General features: G+C 54.9%; 1 protein-coding gene across 1 annotated transcript; it reads right to left on the bottom strand.

Moving 5' to 3' along the window:
• Positions 1-7111: 7111 nt before the first annotated feature.
• On the bottom strand, positions 7112-13199 carry NDNF (neuron derived neurotrophic factor). Its single transcript, XM_054561988.1, has 3 exons — positions 13015-13199; positions 9934-10058; positions 7112-8505 (listed from the first exon to the last, which is right to left on the bottom strand). The coding sequence occupies exons 1-3, from the start codon at positions 13197-13199 to the stop codon at positions 7112-7114; spliced, it is 1704 nt and encodes a 567-aa protein (XP_054417963.1).
• Between the last annotated feature and the right edge of the window lie 654 nt (positions 13200-13853).

Below are 13853 nucleotides of genomic sequence, written 5' to 3'. Positions count from 1 at the left end.
TGGACCCGTCCTGATGCCAAGGGCATAGGAGGGAACAAAGGCGCAGTAAAGGGCGCAGAACAGTATCAAGAGCAAGTTCGTAAGGTGCCAGCAAGCGAGAGTGAGCGCAAGTCCAACAAACCTTCAAAGTGAATTCGTGCCCCCCACTTCGGTGGGAAACCTTGGCGGGGGCACCTTTCCCAAAGGCAGGGCGTGAGACTCATCACATCACTGGCCTGGCCTTTACCCCCGGGCTGGACATGGGGCTGCGCCCTCATTAGCTGTGTGATGTTGGGGAAGTTACTGAACCCTCTGATGTTTGGTTTCTTCACCAATAACATGTGGAGAATAGCATCTCCCTCATGTGGCTGTCACCTAACCCACATAATGCCTCAGCTTAGGGTGACGCTCTTGGCGCTGAGCCTGACACTTAATGGAGGCTCAGTGACTATCTGCTGTTAAACTCAAAACAAAAGACAAACACACACAAAAACCTGTAACAAAAGGAAAAACAGAAACAAAACCACAAATAACCACTGACAACCCTTAGCATGCTAAAACACAAAAGCATTAAATAAAGGTTTATTGGCATCATATTATGGACACATTTTATTGTATGTAAACATTACAGCAAATTCTATATGATAAGCAAGTACCCACCAAGCAAAGTTGCTGTGGTACAGTATCAGAAGACACCATTACAATAAAAATTCCACATGATCCGAGGAATTTAGCGATACTTGTGAATTATTTCTCTTCTGTCTCTGATCCTCCATATGTATCCACACCAATGATAATTTGTTTATAAACGTCCAGGACAAGCTTTTACAATATTTTCATCCCCTCTCCGCCCCCCCCACCCCTTTCCTCAATCTCCCCGTTTATGGTCTCTTGCGGGGAAATTCTGCTTCACCCAGAAGCACTTGCAAGTGGAAAGATTACACCTTGGGAGCCAGAGGCACCCGCTTCCTGCTCACTGGGTGACACATGGGACCTCTTTTTTCTTTGGGTTCCACATCCATTCAGTGAGAATAACATAATGTCCTCATTTCAGAGTCGTTAGGATTTAACCGCTGTATTTCTCGTGCTGGGCACTCACTATCTGCTGAAAGCCGTTAGTTCCCTGCTTTTCCAGAAGGAACCCTAGCGCTCCTCCCCCTCCTCAAGGGAGGAGGTCGCTCAGGTCGCAGGAGGGAGAGCCACACACACCCCACGTCCTGGTTCTACGCTGTCCACTGCTGTCCTTGCTCTCAGTAGCTTGCTGGACTTCAGTGGAGAGGAGGACACGCAGTGGAATCAAAATGTATTCTCTCCCTCCTTTTAATACAGGTAAGCCACCGAGACATTTTGGAAATCGGAGTTTTATGAAAAGTGATAAGTAGTCTAAAAACCGCTTGAAGTCCTCCTGGATATTGAAAACAGAGGTTCTGCTCTCCCAAGACCCCCACGGCAGAACCTGAGCACCTTGCGGGCTTGGGCCCCGGAGCCCGTGACGGGAGGGCGGCCCGCACGGAATGCCGGGCCGGGCGTCTGGGGCCGGCGGGCCGGCCCAGTGCAGCGCTCCCTGCCTCCAGTCAACAGAACGCGGCCAAACACAAGTCGCTTCAGTGTGGATGCTGTGGTCTTGCCCTGGTTTCCCATCTTTGTCTTCTCGCCCCATACCTGACGCTCACCCATGGATCTCCCACGAGAGCCCGTGACTGCACGCGTGACGGGAGAAAAGCAAAATTCAGCAACCTGTAATGTAGACGTTAGCCTCTTCAGCTGAGGACAAATCTTAACCTTTATTTACTAACAGGAAGAAGATATATTCAGTACTACCATACAAACGAGTCAGCCTAGAGTCTGCGCTTCCTCCAAAAACATGGTTCTAAAATGAAGTTTTAAAACTGGTAGAATTTTATTTGGCTATTTAAGGACTACACGTATCCTTATTTTACCCCCTCATCTGTCCCCTTGCCTCCTTACCTGGCTCGCGTAAAGTTCTCACCACACCCAGAGAGAGCGGGGGCGCTCAGTGTCGCTGCGGCTACTGCGGCTGCCGTGAGTGCGGACACCCACGTGGACACGGCCTTCGCGGTGGCAGGCGGCGCCGGGGCTGCCCCCAAACTCCTCCTCCGGCGCACGCCCTGTCTGGGGGGTAGCTGTGAAGTGGGTCAGCCGCGGCCTGCTAATTCTAGCCACAGAAGTCTGCGGAAGGGCAGGACTGGGTGGGGCAGACGCAGAGGCCTCTGGGACAGTTCTGTGGTTCTCAGGGGTAACTCGCTGCTTCTAGAAGCTGCCCGTTGGCTGGGCGTGAGCAACTCTCCCAGGCCGCATGATAAAGAGGCTAAGGTATTAACCTCATTTCAGAGGTCTGAGTTATTTCACAGGGAGAGGTGAGGCTGAACAGCCAGACCCCTAACCCTACCATGGATTCACATGCTGGGCTCCGCTGAAGACAAACGACTTTTCTCAGAAGCAAAACCCTGTCAGAGTTGCAATTAAAGATGGACATTTGGGGGTCTTGTCAAGTACCTATACCTTACACAACTGTGTATGTAACCTGGGCTGCTCCATGTACATGAGTTGAAAGGATTACACAAAGAACTAACTATAGACAAGACTTAGATATTTGCTTATTTACAAATTAGGGCCATTTGCTTGGATATTAATCTTGGCGGGTTATTTATGCAAGATGAGAGAGATGGCAATTATTTTTAAATTGCTGCTTAAAAGCTACCCTTTTCTGACGATAATTCTGGACTCAAAAACAAAGCAACACGGCCACCCCATCTTAGTTGTAAGATGGTTACTTTTTCTAGACGGTTCTGACTGGACCTCTTCACCCACAGCAAGAAGCCATCTGCTCCGACTGCTCTGTTTTACACCTCAGGTGCCATTCAGATCATTGTTCCCAAATCGGAAGTCTTGGGACTCCCATGTCCAAGGAGGCTCCAAGCGTCCCTTGCTCAAAGCCTCTAGGCTCTAGCTTTCTAACAAGTTACAAGAAATCACTACACGTTCCAGTTTTCTGGTTTTGGTGGGTCTTTTCCTGGGACCGACCCTCGCTGCACCAAGCTCCCCCCACCGACCTGTGAGAAAGCGGCTGCCCCGCGCGATCAGTAGCTGAGGACAGCGCGGCCGTGGGCCACGCCCCAGGCCCGGACCGTGCCAACCCCAGAGACAACTGCTCTTCTGTGGTGGTGACCGGTAGCCTCCTTTGAATGAACATTTTAAAATGTCTTTGAAAGCGGTACCAGGTAGTTATGAAAAGCCATTCTAGTTCATTTGCTCTTTAAACTTTGACCACTGTTTGTTTCTCAAAGGTTGAGGAGGAAGAAAGGAAATAATCAGAGATGAAGGAAATTTTACCCAGACACACGACCTGCCATTCCCAGGAAACCAGAGCGTCTATCACAATGGTAGTAGACGGCAGTTAAGGTAAAGTCTCGTGTAGGACAGAATCCCAAACCCTTGTAAAATTAAGCCACATTTGATCTGGCCACCCCTGTAGAGAGAGAAATGAGACAAAACTAAACTTTTCTCTATCTCCCCTCTGTGGCCCCCTTCCTTCCACTTTTCACCCTCAAAATAACAACAACAAAAAAATAGTCCCAAGTCCCAAACCACAGCGCAGTTCCCTGGCCGACACTCTCGGGGAGAGCGCAGCGGTGAGTGTGCCCTGGGGCTGCCCAGGCCCCGCGGGCGAGCGCCCAGGATGGCCGAGGCCACTTCACTGGCCTGAGGACAGACCCCAAGGCCAGTTCCCAGCTGGTCTCTCTTCTCCCGATGACACTGTATCAGAGAGAAGCAGGAGTGGCTACAGAAGCTCCCTGTGACTGTGTTCGAGTTCAGCGCTGGTTTTGTTTTGCTTTGACGCCAGTCCCTCAACAGACAGAGAGATAGAGTCGGGGTGAGACACACTGCGGCTTTCTGAATGGGGAGCCCAGAAACCGGGGTTCGGGGCTCATGGGGCCTCAGTTCCTCACGTCTGAAAGGAGGCCGTGGACTGGCTGGTCTCCGAGAGGGGCTGGTTCGTACTGAAAGGGACCTCGACCGGCCACAGGTGCATCAAGCCCTGTGAGCTGTACGCAAGACTCTGCGTGCATCCCCCGACGGCTTCTGGACCCCCCAAGCTATTAAGGACCATTGAGCTTAAAAAAAGGGGGGCCATTAAGCTGATTTCAGACGTTAGAGTTCATTGGAGTGATGATTTTATTGAAGTCACATCATTTGGCTTTTCAGGATTCCAAAATCATAGTTTTTTTCAAATGGAACCTGAGGAGCAAAACCGTGGGGTGCTTCTGTCTCCCCAACACTGACCCTCCAAAGCCGCTTCAAAATTAATCTGCACACTGACCATAAAGAAGCTTAACCAAGAGAGTCATCTGCTAGAATTTTCATAGATTCTGGAGAGTTTCAGGTTTAACAAATATGGGGCTATCATTTCAGCAACTGACTAATGATCTCATAGCCTCAAGTTTGTATGTGCATCTGAAGCTAGAGTAGAATACTTTGCATCTCTAGAAAGAGCCACGCAATTTCTCCCTTACAAATTGGGAGTTATCGGCCGTAGGTTATACACATACTCTTAAGGCAATCCGAGGTGCTCTTTAAGAATGAGTTGCTTTAAAATTGCCTGAAAGTTTATCTCCACTCAGAGAGTGACCCACGGGCGCCTCCCCGCCTCCATGAGGACTGCTGATTTTCGCCCCGGTAAGGATTGTGGAGCCCGGGCAATTTCGCCACCCCCGTTTCAACCAGGAGAACTCTGCTTTTATTTCTCGGGTCATCCATGTCTTCTTGCACATGGAAAATGAAGATTGTGACCTTGCACTGCGTGTGCCCAGCCTAGCCCCTCGACCCCAGGGAGGCTCCGAGGCCCTGCTCACTGCACAGACGCCGGGAGCCTGGTGGACGTGAGGCGGTGCTTTCTTTCTTGTAGTGGCTTCTTTCTAGTCCTTCTGTTAATCAAGAACAAGTTTTTCTTTCTTGCTCTCAGTCCACCTGATGCCCCAAAAACCTGAACACGGTAGCCAATCAGGGAGCATTATTTTAATAGTTTACTTTCTCTTTCTGAGTGACAGAAGTTTCACAATGTGTCTTTAACTTTCTTTTAATTTTTAAAAGGCAGATCTCACTGGTACACCAGGGAAGGGTTCTCGGATGCACCTGGACGCTGTGGACAGCAGCGCCACAGCCGGCTCAAAAGCCAGTGCTCGGCTGCATGGGCCTGCCCGGCCCGCAGGCTTCGTGGGTGCGAAGCACGTCCCCTTCGGCAGCGGCGACAACCGCTTCTCCGCAGTGATCTCGGCACGCTGCTGGGCAGCACCAGATTTGTGAGCAATGGGAGGAGGTGGGGCCTCCTCCCAAAGGCACCCCGTTTATGACTTAGAAGAGAACATCTCTGGGACGCTGTCAAGGGTCAAGGTTTACTTTCAACCAACGTTTTCCTTGGTTAGTTACATGCATGTTCTTAAAAAAAATATTTCAGGTATTACCGCTGTGTTGTACAGATAGATGGGACACATTCTAGTTTGGACTCGTAACACGGGCGCGTTGGATGGTACACTGTTACAGAGGATGTTTTCTCCCGAGCGGGCAGAGCCCCGGCCGGGGGGACGCCGCTTGCCCGACCTGAGCCGCCGCGATCTGCGCTCCCTGGGTGCCCCCCCTGTGCTCGCCCCAGGCGGAGGGCACGGCCCGCACGGTGGGGACCGTGGAGGGGTCAAGGGCTACCTCGTCCCTACTCGTAGCTCCAGAAATGCTTTCTAACTGAGAATCACAGAATTCTGCCAAGAACAATGTCTTGTAATAGAAGGTATCCTACGTGGCCATCTTGTCCCAACCGGTCACCACCTAATTTATAAAAAAGAGAGAAAGACAAGGAGGGGAACAGGTTCTCCTGAAGTCGCAGAGCTTAGGTGACCACAGGTGGCAGACCCCTCAGAGTCCGGGCCCCGGGCCGCCCATGTCCGGAGCCTGTGAGGAACAGGAGCACCGGGCACAGGCCTGCCCGCGGCGCCGCGCAGACGCGGCGCCCTCCTCCTGGGCCTCAGTTTTGTCTCACCCCTGAGCGACCTCTTAAAAATGCAGGAAAAATCAAAGTTAAAAGTACCAGACTCTTCATGTTACGAAACAGCAGCTTTTTGTTGTTTTCTCATCACTAATTACAGTCAGAGGGAAAACACTTGGAATTACACCGATTTTGTGCTTAAAACAGGTGCTTATTATTAGAGTGGAGGCGATGTCGTGGTTGTCGGGATGACCTGCGGGATGCTGATGGGGCTACCGCGTCTGGCCTGGCCCCCTTGGATGAGACGAGGCCTCCAGGGCCCTCCGTGCTCCCAGCAGCGAGCTGCTTGCTGTCGAAACACAACCTGGACCACCACCTCCACCGCTAGGGCAGCTTCCAGGGGGCGGGGGGCGCCGCGCGTCTTGGCACGACTCAGAGGGGGGTCAATTCTGGTGCCAAAGTACATACGGACGCAGTTTGGGGGACAGAATGTTAACTGAATACACCAAGGGAGCTGCTTGGGAAAGTGAGCCGTATATAATGTAATATCTTTAATTTTATGTACATGAATATCATGTGTCAACTTTGTACAGGGGATACACACAGCATTTAAACATTTACTCAACGGAGAGGAATTTACAATATAACTGACTAGAGAGCTGTCCACTCAATATACTTAGATTAAATCTGAACTTTAACAGGAAAAGAATTTAATAGTTTACGATCATAGAAGCACATTTAAAACAAGACTTCATAAAATAATTTATATTATATTTATATATATATATCTCCTAGCATCTATAGAGAGGACGGATTTGCATTCTGTGGATGTGTGCAACGAATGGCATATTTTAGATTTTTCAGTAATAAAATAATTTAGAAGCAGTTCATGCAGTGGGCAAAGCAAGGGGCAGCGCATCCTTCAAGACGTCCTCTGTCCGTGACGTCGGCACACCCGGTGCCCCCGGGACACTCTGGAGCAAGCCTCCTCTGGCCGGGACACACCCGCATGGGCAGACACGCTGGCGCCCTCCTTCCCCAGCGCAGGGCGGCCCCGGCGGCTCCCCGCCGCGGGACTCCGCTCGCCCCGTCCCTCCCGGCGGCATTCCGCGCCCGGCTCCTGCCCCCGAGTCACTAACAGAACCTCCTGGTTTTCACGACCTTGCTCTGGTACTTCACCGAGTGCCCCCCGTGCCCCACGACATACACGTCCAGCAGGTAAGCTCTGCCCGGCTGCAGCCCCTTGATTGTTTCTGTGGTCACCGCTTTCTGCAGGTTCTGACTGTGGAAGTACTTACAGAGGACCTTCTCTGACTTCTTCCTCGTGTCCGGCCCCAGGCACTGGTTCTGTTCCCTTTTCTTCTGGTCTTCGTTGTAGTTGTCATCCACTTCCTTCTTGTAGATGCAAAACTTGTTCCGGTCCTGCGTGCCCAGCCAGGCCACGGTGGCCGACGAGCAGGTGCGCAGCTTGTCGAAGGCCTTGATCCTCGTGTCCTCGGGCAGCGAGGGGAAGGCGTGCTTGCCCGGCCGCGTGCTCGCCAGAATTTTCAGCATCGACGCCCCCTTCTTATTGCCCTTCAGGCGGATGAGGTACTTGGCCTTGGGCTTCCCCCGCAGCAGGAACTGCCGAACGCCTTCCACGTTCTGCGACAGAATCAGTTTCCCATCTCTCCTCACCTGGACCTGCACCGCGTCCAGGCAGGAGTGGACGAAGAAGGTGACCTTCTGGTGAGAGGAGACGGGCGCGAACCGCAGGAACTTGGCCCCCTTCCTTTTCACAAACACGTCCGTCACTCTCCCGTCCTTCAGCTCGACCGTCTTCTGCTCGGCCTCCTCCTTGGTGCGGGCGAAGGTGCCCACGTAGGCCGTGCTCAGGTTGCTGCGGCTGTTGGCCACGAAGACGTCGAAGTAGTACTGCGTGTCAGGCTTCAGGTCCGACACGGTGAAGACGTTCTTGTTCCCTATGCAGATCTTCTGGATGTCGGCCTTGGGCCGCGAGTAGACGGGGCGGCCCGGTTTGGGAGGCGGCTTGGTCAGGAAGCCGCGGTCCTTACCCAAATTGTCCGACGGGAATCCGAAGTGGGCGAAGTCAAAGGGGCTGAAGTCCAGGCCCGGTTTCGGGGCCACCATGAAGGCGTCGTCCACGCTGAGCTTCGCCTCCACTGCGCAGAGACTCTTGAAGTTGTGCTCTTTGTTGATGACCACGCAGTACTGGATGGGCTGCCTCAGCAGGGAGGCCGTGGGGCTCGGTTTCCAGGCCAGCGTGACCGTGGTGCGCCCCAGGGACGTTACGTCCACTCTGGGGTCGTACGGCAGCTCTGGGTAGGGCTGGTCAGACTCCGGCGTGGTGGTGGCGTAGACTTTGAAGTGCGTGTCTTTCTCGGTCGACAGGAGCTCCAGCTGGTACAAGCCAGAGGGGGAGCTGGAAGACAGGAAGGACTCCACGTCGTTGCCCTTGTAGGAGAACAGCTCCGTGCCTCTCTCCCTCGTCACCTGCTGCCTCTGCTGGTCCAGCGGCTCCGGCTCACCTGCAAGACAGGGACGGGCAGAGGCGGCTCGTCAGGGCCGAGGCTGCGGCTGCGGCGGCCCCGCAGAACCGCGTGTGAGCCCTCCGCGCTCCCCTCTGCCGTGGGGATGATGCCTGAGCCCAGCAGAGCACGGGAAACGGGGAGCCCGACAGAGAGCCATCCGCCTTCACGGCCTGCGGGCAGCCCCTCGTGAGGACGTGGGGTGGTTTCCATCCAGCCTTTCCCCGCCCCCCCATATTTTCCCACTATTGATAGTACTCTCACTTTGCTTTGTAACTTAATAACATTCTTTTTCATGCACCTCTGCCTCCAGACAAGCCTCCAATTTCGAATCCTGCTTTTCTCACTTAAGATGAGAGCCTAAAAATGATACCATTGGTTAATTTGTGACCCTTATAAGTCGTGCTGTTATCTACGTGGGGGGCTTTTCTGATTTCAAAGTCTTTCCTCAGGACGGACTCCCACGGGAGGAATTTTCGGATCACAGACGGCAGCCCTTGTAGAGGCCAACCTCTCCCGTCCACCCGCCTCCAGCGAGGAGAGCGTCCGTGGCATTTCGATGGCGGTCGTTTCGCTAACCCCGCTCTTGTCAGGAGGACGGACGCTCTCCTGCACATGCAGTCAGAGCGCCCCCCGTCTCCCATGGACGGAGCGCGAGACGCAGGGGCGGCGCTGGAAACAAGCTCTTCCCACCTGCTGGTGCTGTGACTGTCCGCTACTCCCGGACACCAGTGCGCGCGGGATCGGGAAGGACTGGGTGCCGAGCGGGAGCCCACCTCCCCAGCTCGTCCCAGCGGGTGGGCGGGGAGGTACCCAGGAGCCCGAATTTCAGTCCTGAGACCAACACAGCCCCCCTCGCCCACCCCTTTCCTCTCAGCCTCGTTGCTCCCCATACGTAGTCAGTATCTCCCTGAATATACCCACCGGCCCCTCGCCCCCTTCCAGCTACGGCGCCGTCGCCCCCTGAAGGGAGCGGCAGCTTTCCAGGGCCCCCCACAGACCCCCTCATTTCCAGGTCCCTCGTGGTCCACTTCCCGTGGCCGGCATGTCTTTCAACGCCCCCCCGCCCCCGCCTGCCGCGCCCGCCTCTCACCCCACACTTGCGGTGGTGCCGGATGCCCTCTTGCTTCCCTCGTTTCCACCCTTTGTTCCCAGAGATCAGAGGGCCTCCCCCTTGGCTGCCTGTCAGGCTCACTGGGCCGAGCCTGCAACAGCCCCAGCGTGCAGACCGTAGGCGCAGTTAATGAGACCCTCGGGGGACAGCGCCCGGGCGTCAGCCTTCTGTGAAGCCGCCAGCGGGGGATCCCCGCCCGGCAGGACCGCGGACCACAGCCGGGGCGGCGCGCCCCAACAGCAGCCCGGCCGCGTCCCTTCGGCGCCCACGCCTGCGCTCTCCTCGCCTGCTCTCTGACCCTGGTTGCCGCTCACCTGAGCCCTCCCCGCTGGCCTCCTCCGGCAGCTCCTGCAGGCTCAGCTTCCACTCCAGGGGCGTGTCGCAGGGTGTCACCGTCACCGACAGCGGGGTGTTGTCTTCTTCCACCACAAAGAAGTACCTGTGGGCAAACACACCCCTCAGCCGGAGCCGAGCCACCCGGACACGCACGGCCAGGGCTCACGGGAAAGCACGCGGTTTAACCTTCATTCATTGAACAGGGCGCAAAACGGGCTCTTTGACACAAATCGTGGCCCTTTCAGCACCCACGGCGGAAGGCCAGGGGCGCTGCGTTCTGCCACCAGGTTTACCAACAGCACGGTGTGAAATAATAAAGAGATGAGCTGAATCGAGTCACGTGGGTGGGATGTGCGTGAAGACTCAACTCCTGCCTGTCCTGGGTGCCACCGAACACAGGCCCGGCCAGGGCAAAGGCAGTCACGACCAAGAGAGTTTCCAGGCAGGAGGACCTACGGGTCCTGCGTTTTCCATAAACTTGGCAATGCCTTTGTCAGGTACCCCAAAGCCACTCTGACAGAGTCACCAACTACTTCAAGAGGCCCCGTCACGGCAGCGGACGCCTTAAAGGCATTAGCCGCTGTCGTTCACTGCTCTGCTGGTCCCTGTCGTTTTAGATCGAGGTATCCAGTCCCATTTGAGAAGTGTTTTTTTAAAATAGAGATCACTGTTTCAGTTTCAGAAAGAAAGACTTTCTGTGGAATTAAATAACCTAACTTTCAAACAAGTCTTTTTTAAAAATCGAAACACCCTGCTCTACGCTTTCCCTTCAGATTCTGTTACGTCGCCTAAAAAGACTTTTTATGGAGCATAAAAATGCTGCCTGACTGTAACGACGCCACGTATTCTTCCTCTGAGTAGCCTGGACGATGTCTCTGAACCGTCCTTCAGAGCCTGCATCCTGCAAGCGAGGACCCGCGGCCTCGGCGCAGGAGCCCGGAGCCGCTCGCCGGCCCCGCGGCGAAGCACCAGGAGGTGTCGCCGGCCGCAGGTCCCACCTGCGGGCGTCTCTCTGCCCTGGGCCCTCTCCACAGCCTCCCCCGCCGCCCTCCCCACAGGGACCACGTGGTCTTCCCCTCCGTCCAGCTCCTCTGTGGCTCCTTCTCACCTGCCAAGCACGGCGTCGCCCCGGGACGGAGCAGGGCCTCTGCCTGCGCCGCCTCTTCTCTGGGAATTTAAACTGAAGGTATCGAATCCAAAACTCTGATTCCGGCCCCAAACCAGCCACTGCTGCAGCCTGTCCCTGCTCAGTGAAGGGCGCCCCAGCCTCCCAGCTGCTCAGGACGAACATCCTAGAGCCACTGCTGACGTCTTCCCGCCCGCTCCCCACGCCCGGCCCCTGCCAACGCTGTTGGCTCCGCCTTTAAACTAGATCCGAACCGATCACTAGGCTCCCTGCTCCCAGCCGCCCTCCGGTCCCGGCTACCGGTGCTTCTTGAATTCGCTATCTTCTGCTAAGTGCTGCTCCTCAACTTTTTCTGGAATCTTGTCTTTAGTGGTGGTATCAACAGTGACTGCATGTTTCACCCCCTAGAAATGATGTTTCTACCTTGACTGCAACTCTTTACTTAACGGCTGGAAGTTAACATTTCACCCAAATGTAGATTTCAAAATCCGCAGTTACAATTTGTGGGGGAAAAAGACAGAAAGAACAAATAAAAGAAATAAAAACCAAGGGCGCAAAGGGGCACGTGCTCACTGTTTTAAACATCTTGTAGTAAGAACACGTTGTTCTAAAGAAAAAAAAAATGTCATCTCATTTTTAAGACCACTCTTGGAACCAAAGCTCAATGTTGAGAGACTGGACGTTTGCGGCTAAGCTCCTGATTTGATTCAGTGAAATGCGTACTAACATGGGAAGCTGTATTTGAGGAGATGGCAGAGCAGGGCCCAGGCACTTTTGGGACAGCAATGTCATTTTTAAGGAAAAGAGGTGATTCACTGGAACATGTAGAGAGACAAAATACCAAAAAAGCAAACATGTCTGGCAAGAAGCCGCTGGCCTCGGTGCAGCGGGGCGATGGGACCGCACCCCACGCCCGGCCCTGCCCTCACCGACTGGGCCTCGGTCCGGGACGCGGCGCGTCCTTCCTGTGTCTCCGTCCCTGCTCGTGTGCCTTCACGCTCGCGGGGGTCACCGAAAGAGTCGTAACTGTTGTCTGTACTACTCCTCCATCCCGTTCATTCAGACAGACAGTTTCCCTCGGGCAGCGCTGCTACGATGCCCCGGCCACGCCCCTCCGTCACGGGAGGAGAGCCGGTCCCTGCTACCGTGCACTGACCCGACGGTGACGTCCAGGCCGCGGCGGGCGGCGGCCACCCCCCATTTCTACTGCCAATCAAAACTGAAGCGACAAGAGAAGGAGAACCAAGGATTTGACGCCCCTCCGTCTTCGGAACGTGGGCCGTGGCTGGCGTGACCCAGGGTCGCCCTCTGGATGCCCGTGCGCCCAGGCTAAACGGACACGTAGTTACGGCCGGGGGGCGGGGGGTTGGGTACTGCACGTAACTTTAAATAAAACTGGTTTCGATGAAAGATATACACTTATGTACTTAATGATATAACATATACGCAATGTTTAAAGGTCAAAATATGTAGAAGCCTCAGTAGGCCCATCTGTCGATGCTGCTGTGAAGGTGAATGGACCGTGTCAGTTTTTACCACTGTTTGGTGTGATGCTTTCAGAATCTGATCCTACTGGCCAAAGAAATATTACCCTTCTAAGGCTCAATGCCACCCTTTGAAGAATCACATGCATTCAATGAGTTTCATTTTAATCCTCGAGAGTCCTTCTTAGAGACTCCCCCCGTCCTGAAGAAAAGACAGCAGTCATTCCAAAAGGCAAGAAACGCAAAACCCGCCCACTGCACCCAGGAGGTCCCAGGGAGCGAGAATCAGGGCCCCCGGGTGACGCTTAGGAGTTGCACCCCCATTTTCTCCCACTGCGAGAAAACAGGCAAAGAGTCACAGAGCAGTGTGGAGGGGGACCCTCCTTTTCGGAGGGGGGCATCCTGGTTGGGCTCGCTGATAACAGAAGGGCTGCTGGGAGGGAGCGTACCTTTTGGGCGTGTCTCTGAAGAGGTAGCTGCTAATTTCAGCCCCGTCTGGAATCACCGAGGAGCCGTGAAAAAACGCCTTGTCCCGGATCTGCATCTGGAAGAGCTCGTCGCGCGTGGGCAGCTTCTGGGTCCGTGAGCCGAGCGCCAGCAGCAGCCACAGCAGCCACCACCGCAGAGGCACCATCCTGAGGGCAGAGACGGGGGTGAGCGGACATCTCCCGGAGGGGACACCACGCTAGCTTCCTTTTGTCGGAAGGGCAGGGCCGTGTTATGTATTTTGGATCATGAGCACGACCCCGGAAACGACTTTGTGGGGTTTTTTTCCCTTCAAGGTATGTCACGAGTTGACAGTGGATTCACTGGAACCTCAGACAGTGAACAGGTTGTGAGACAAAAGCCGCCTGGGCACAGAGGCCCCTCCCCACGCGGGTCCCTGCAGGCGCCGCACACAGAGGCTCCGCGGCTGAGCCTTGTGAGGCAGAGCACCGCCACGGCGGGAAAGGACCGCGGCACAGCCCTTCCCTTCCCCCGCAAAGCCTGCTGGAGTGTCACACGTGCACATCAGGACCCTGGTTCCCAAACTCAGGTGCTCACAGATCAGAGATTTCTGGAGATGACACAAGCGTTACCTTTCCCACAGGTTAAGCCATTGGTCCAAAATCACGAGGTGAGCTACTTGCTGACGGCTCCCTGTCCCCAGGCTCTTGGCCGCAGGTTTACTGCCCTGAGAAGTGGGCTTGGGTGCCCCGCCTGAGGCCCGGGGACACCCCTGGACAGCGGTGGCACAGCCTGGTCGCTTGTTGTCACTGACTCCCATCACGGACGCCCGGCGTCGCCC

This window comes from Pteronotus mesoamericanus, unplaced genomic scaffold, assembly GCF_021234165.1.
Source record: "Pteronotus mesoamericanus isolate MK-2021 breed Mesoamerican mustached bat unplaced genomic scaffold, CSHL_Meso_final contig_163, whole genome shotgun sequence".
Classification (NCBI taxonomy): domain Eukaryota; kingdom Metazoa; phylum Chordata; class Mammalia; order Chiroptera; family Mormoopidae; genus Pteronotus; species Pteronotus mesoamericanus.
The sequence above is the reverse complement of the archived record's forward strand: the minus strand, read 5'-3'. Positions and strand labels throughout refer to the sequence as shown.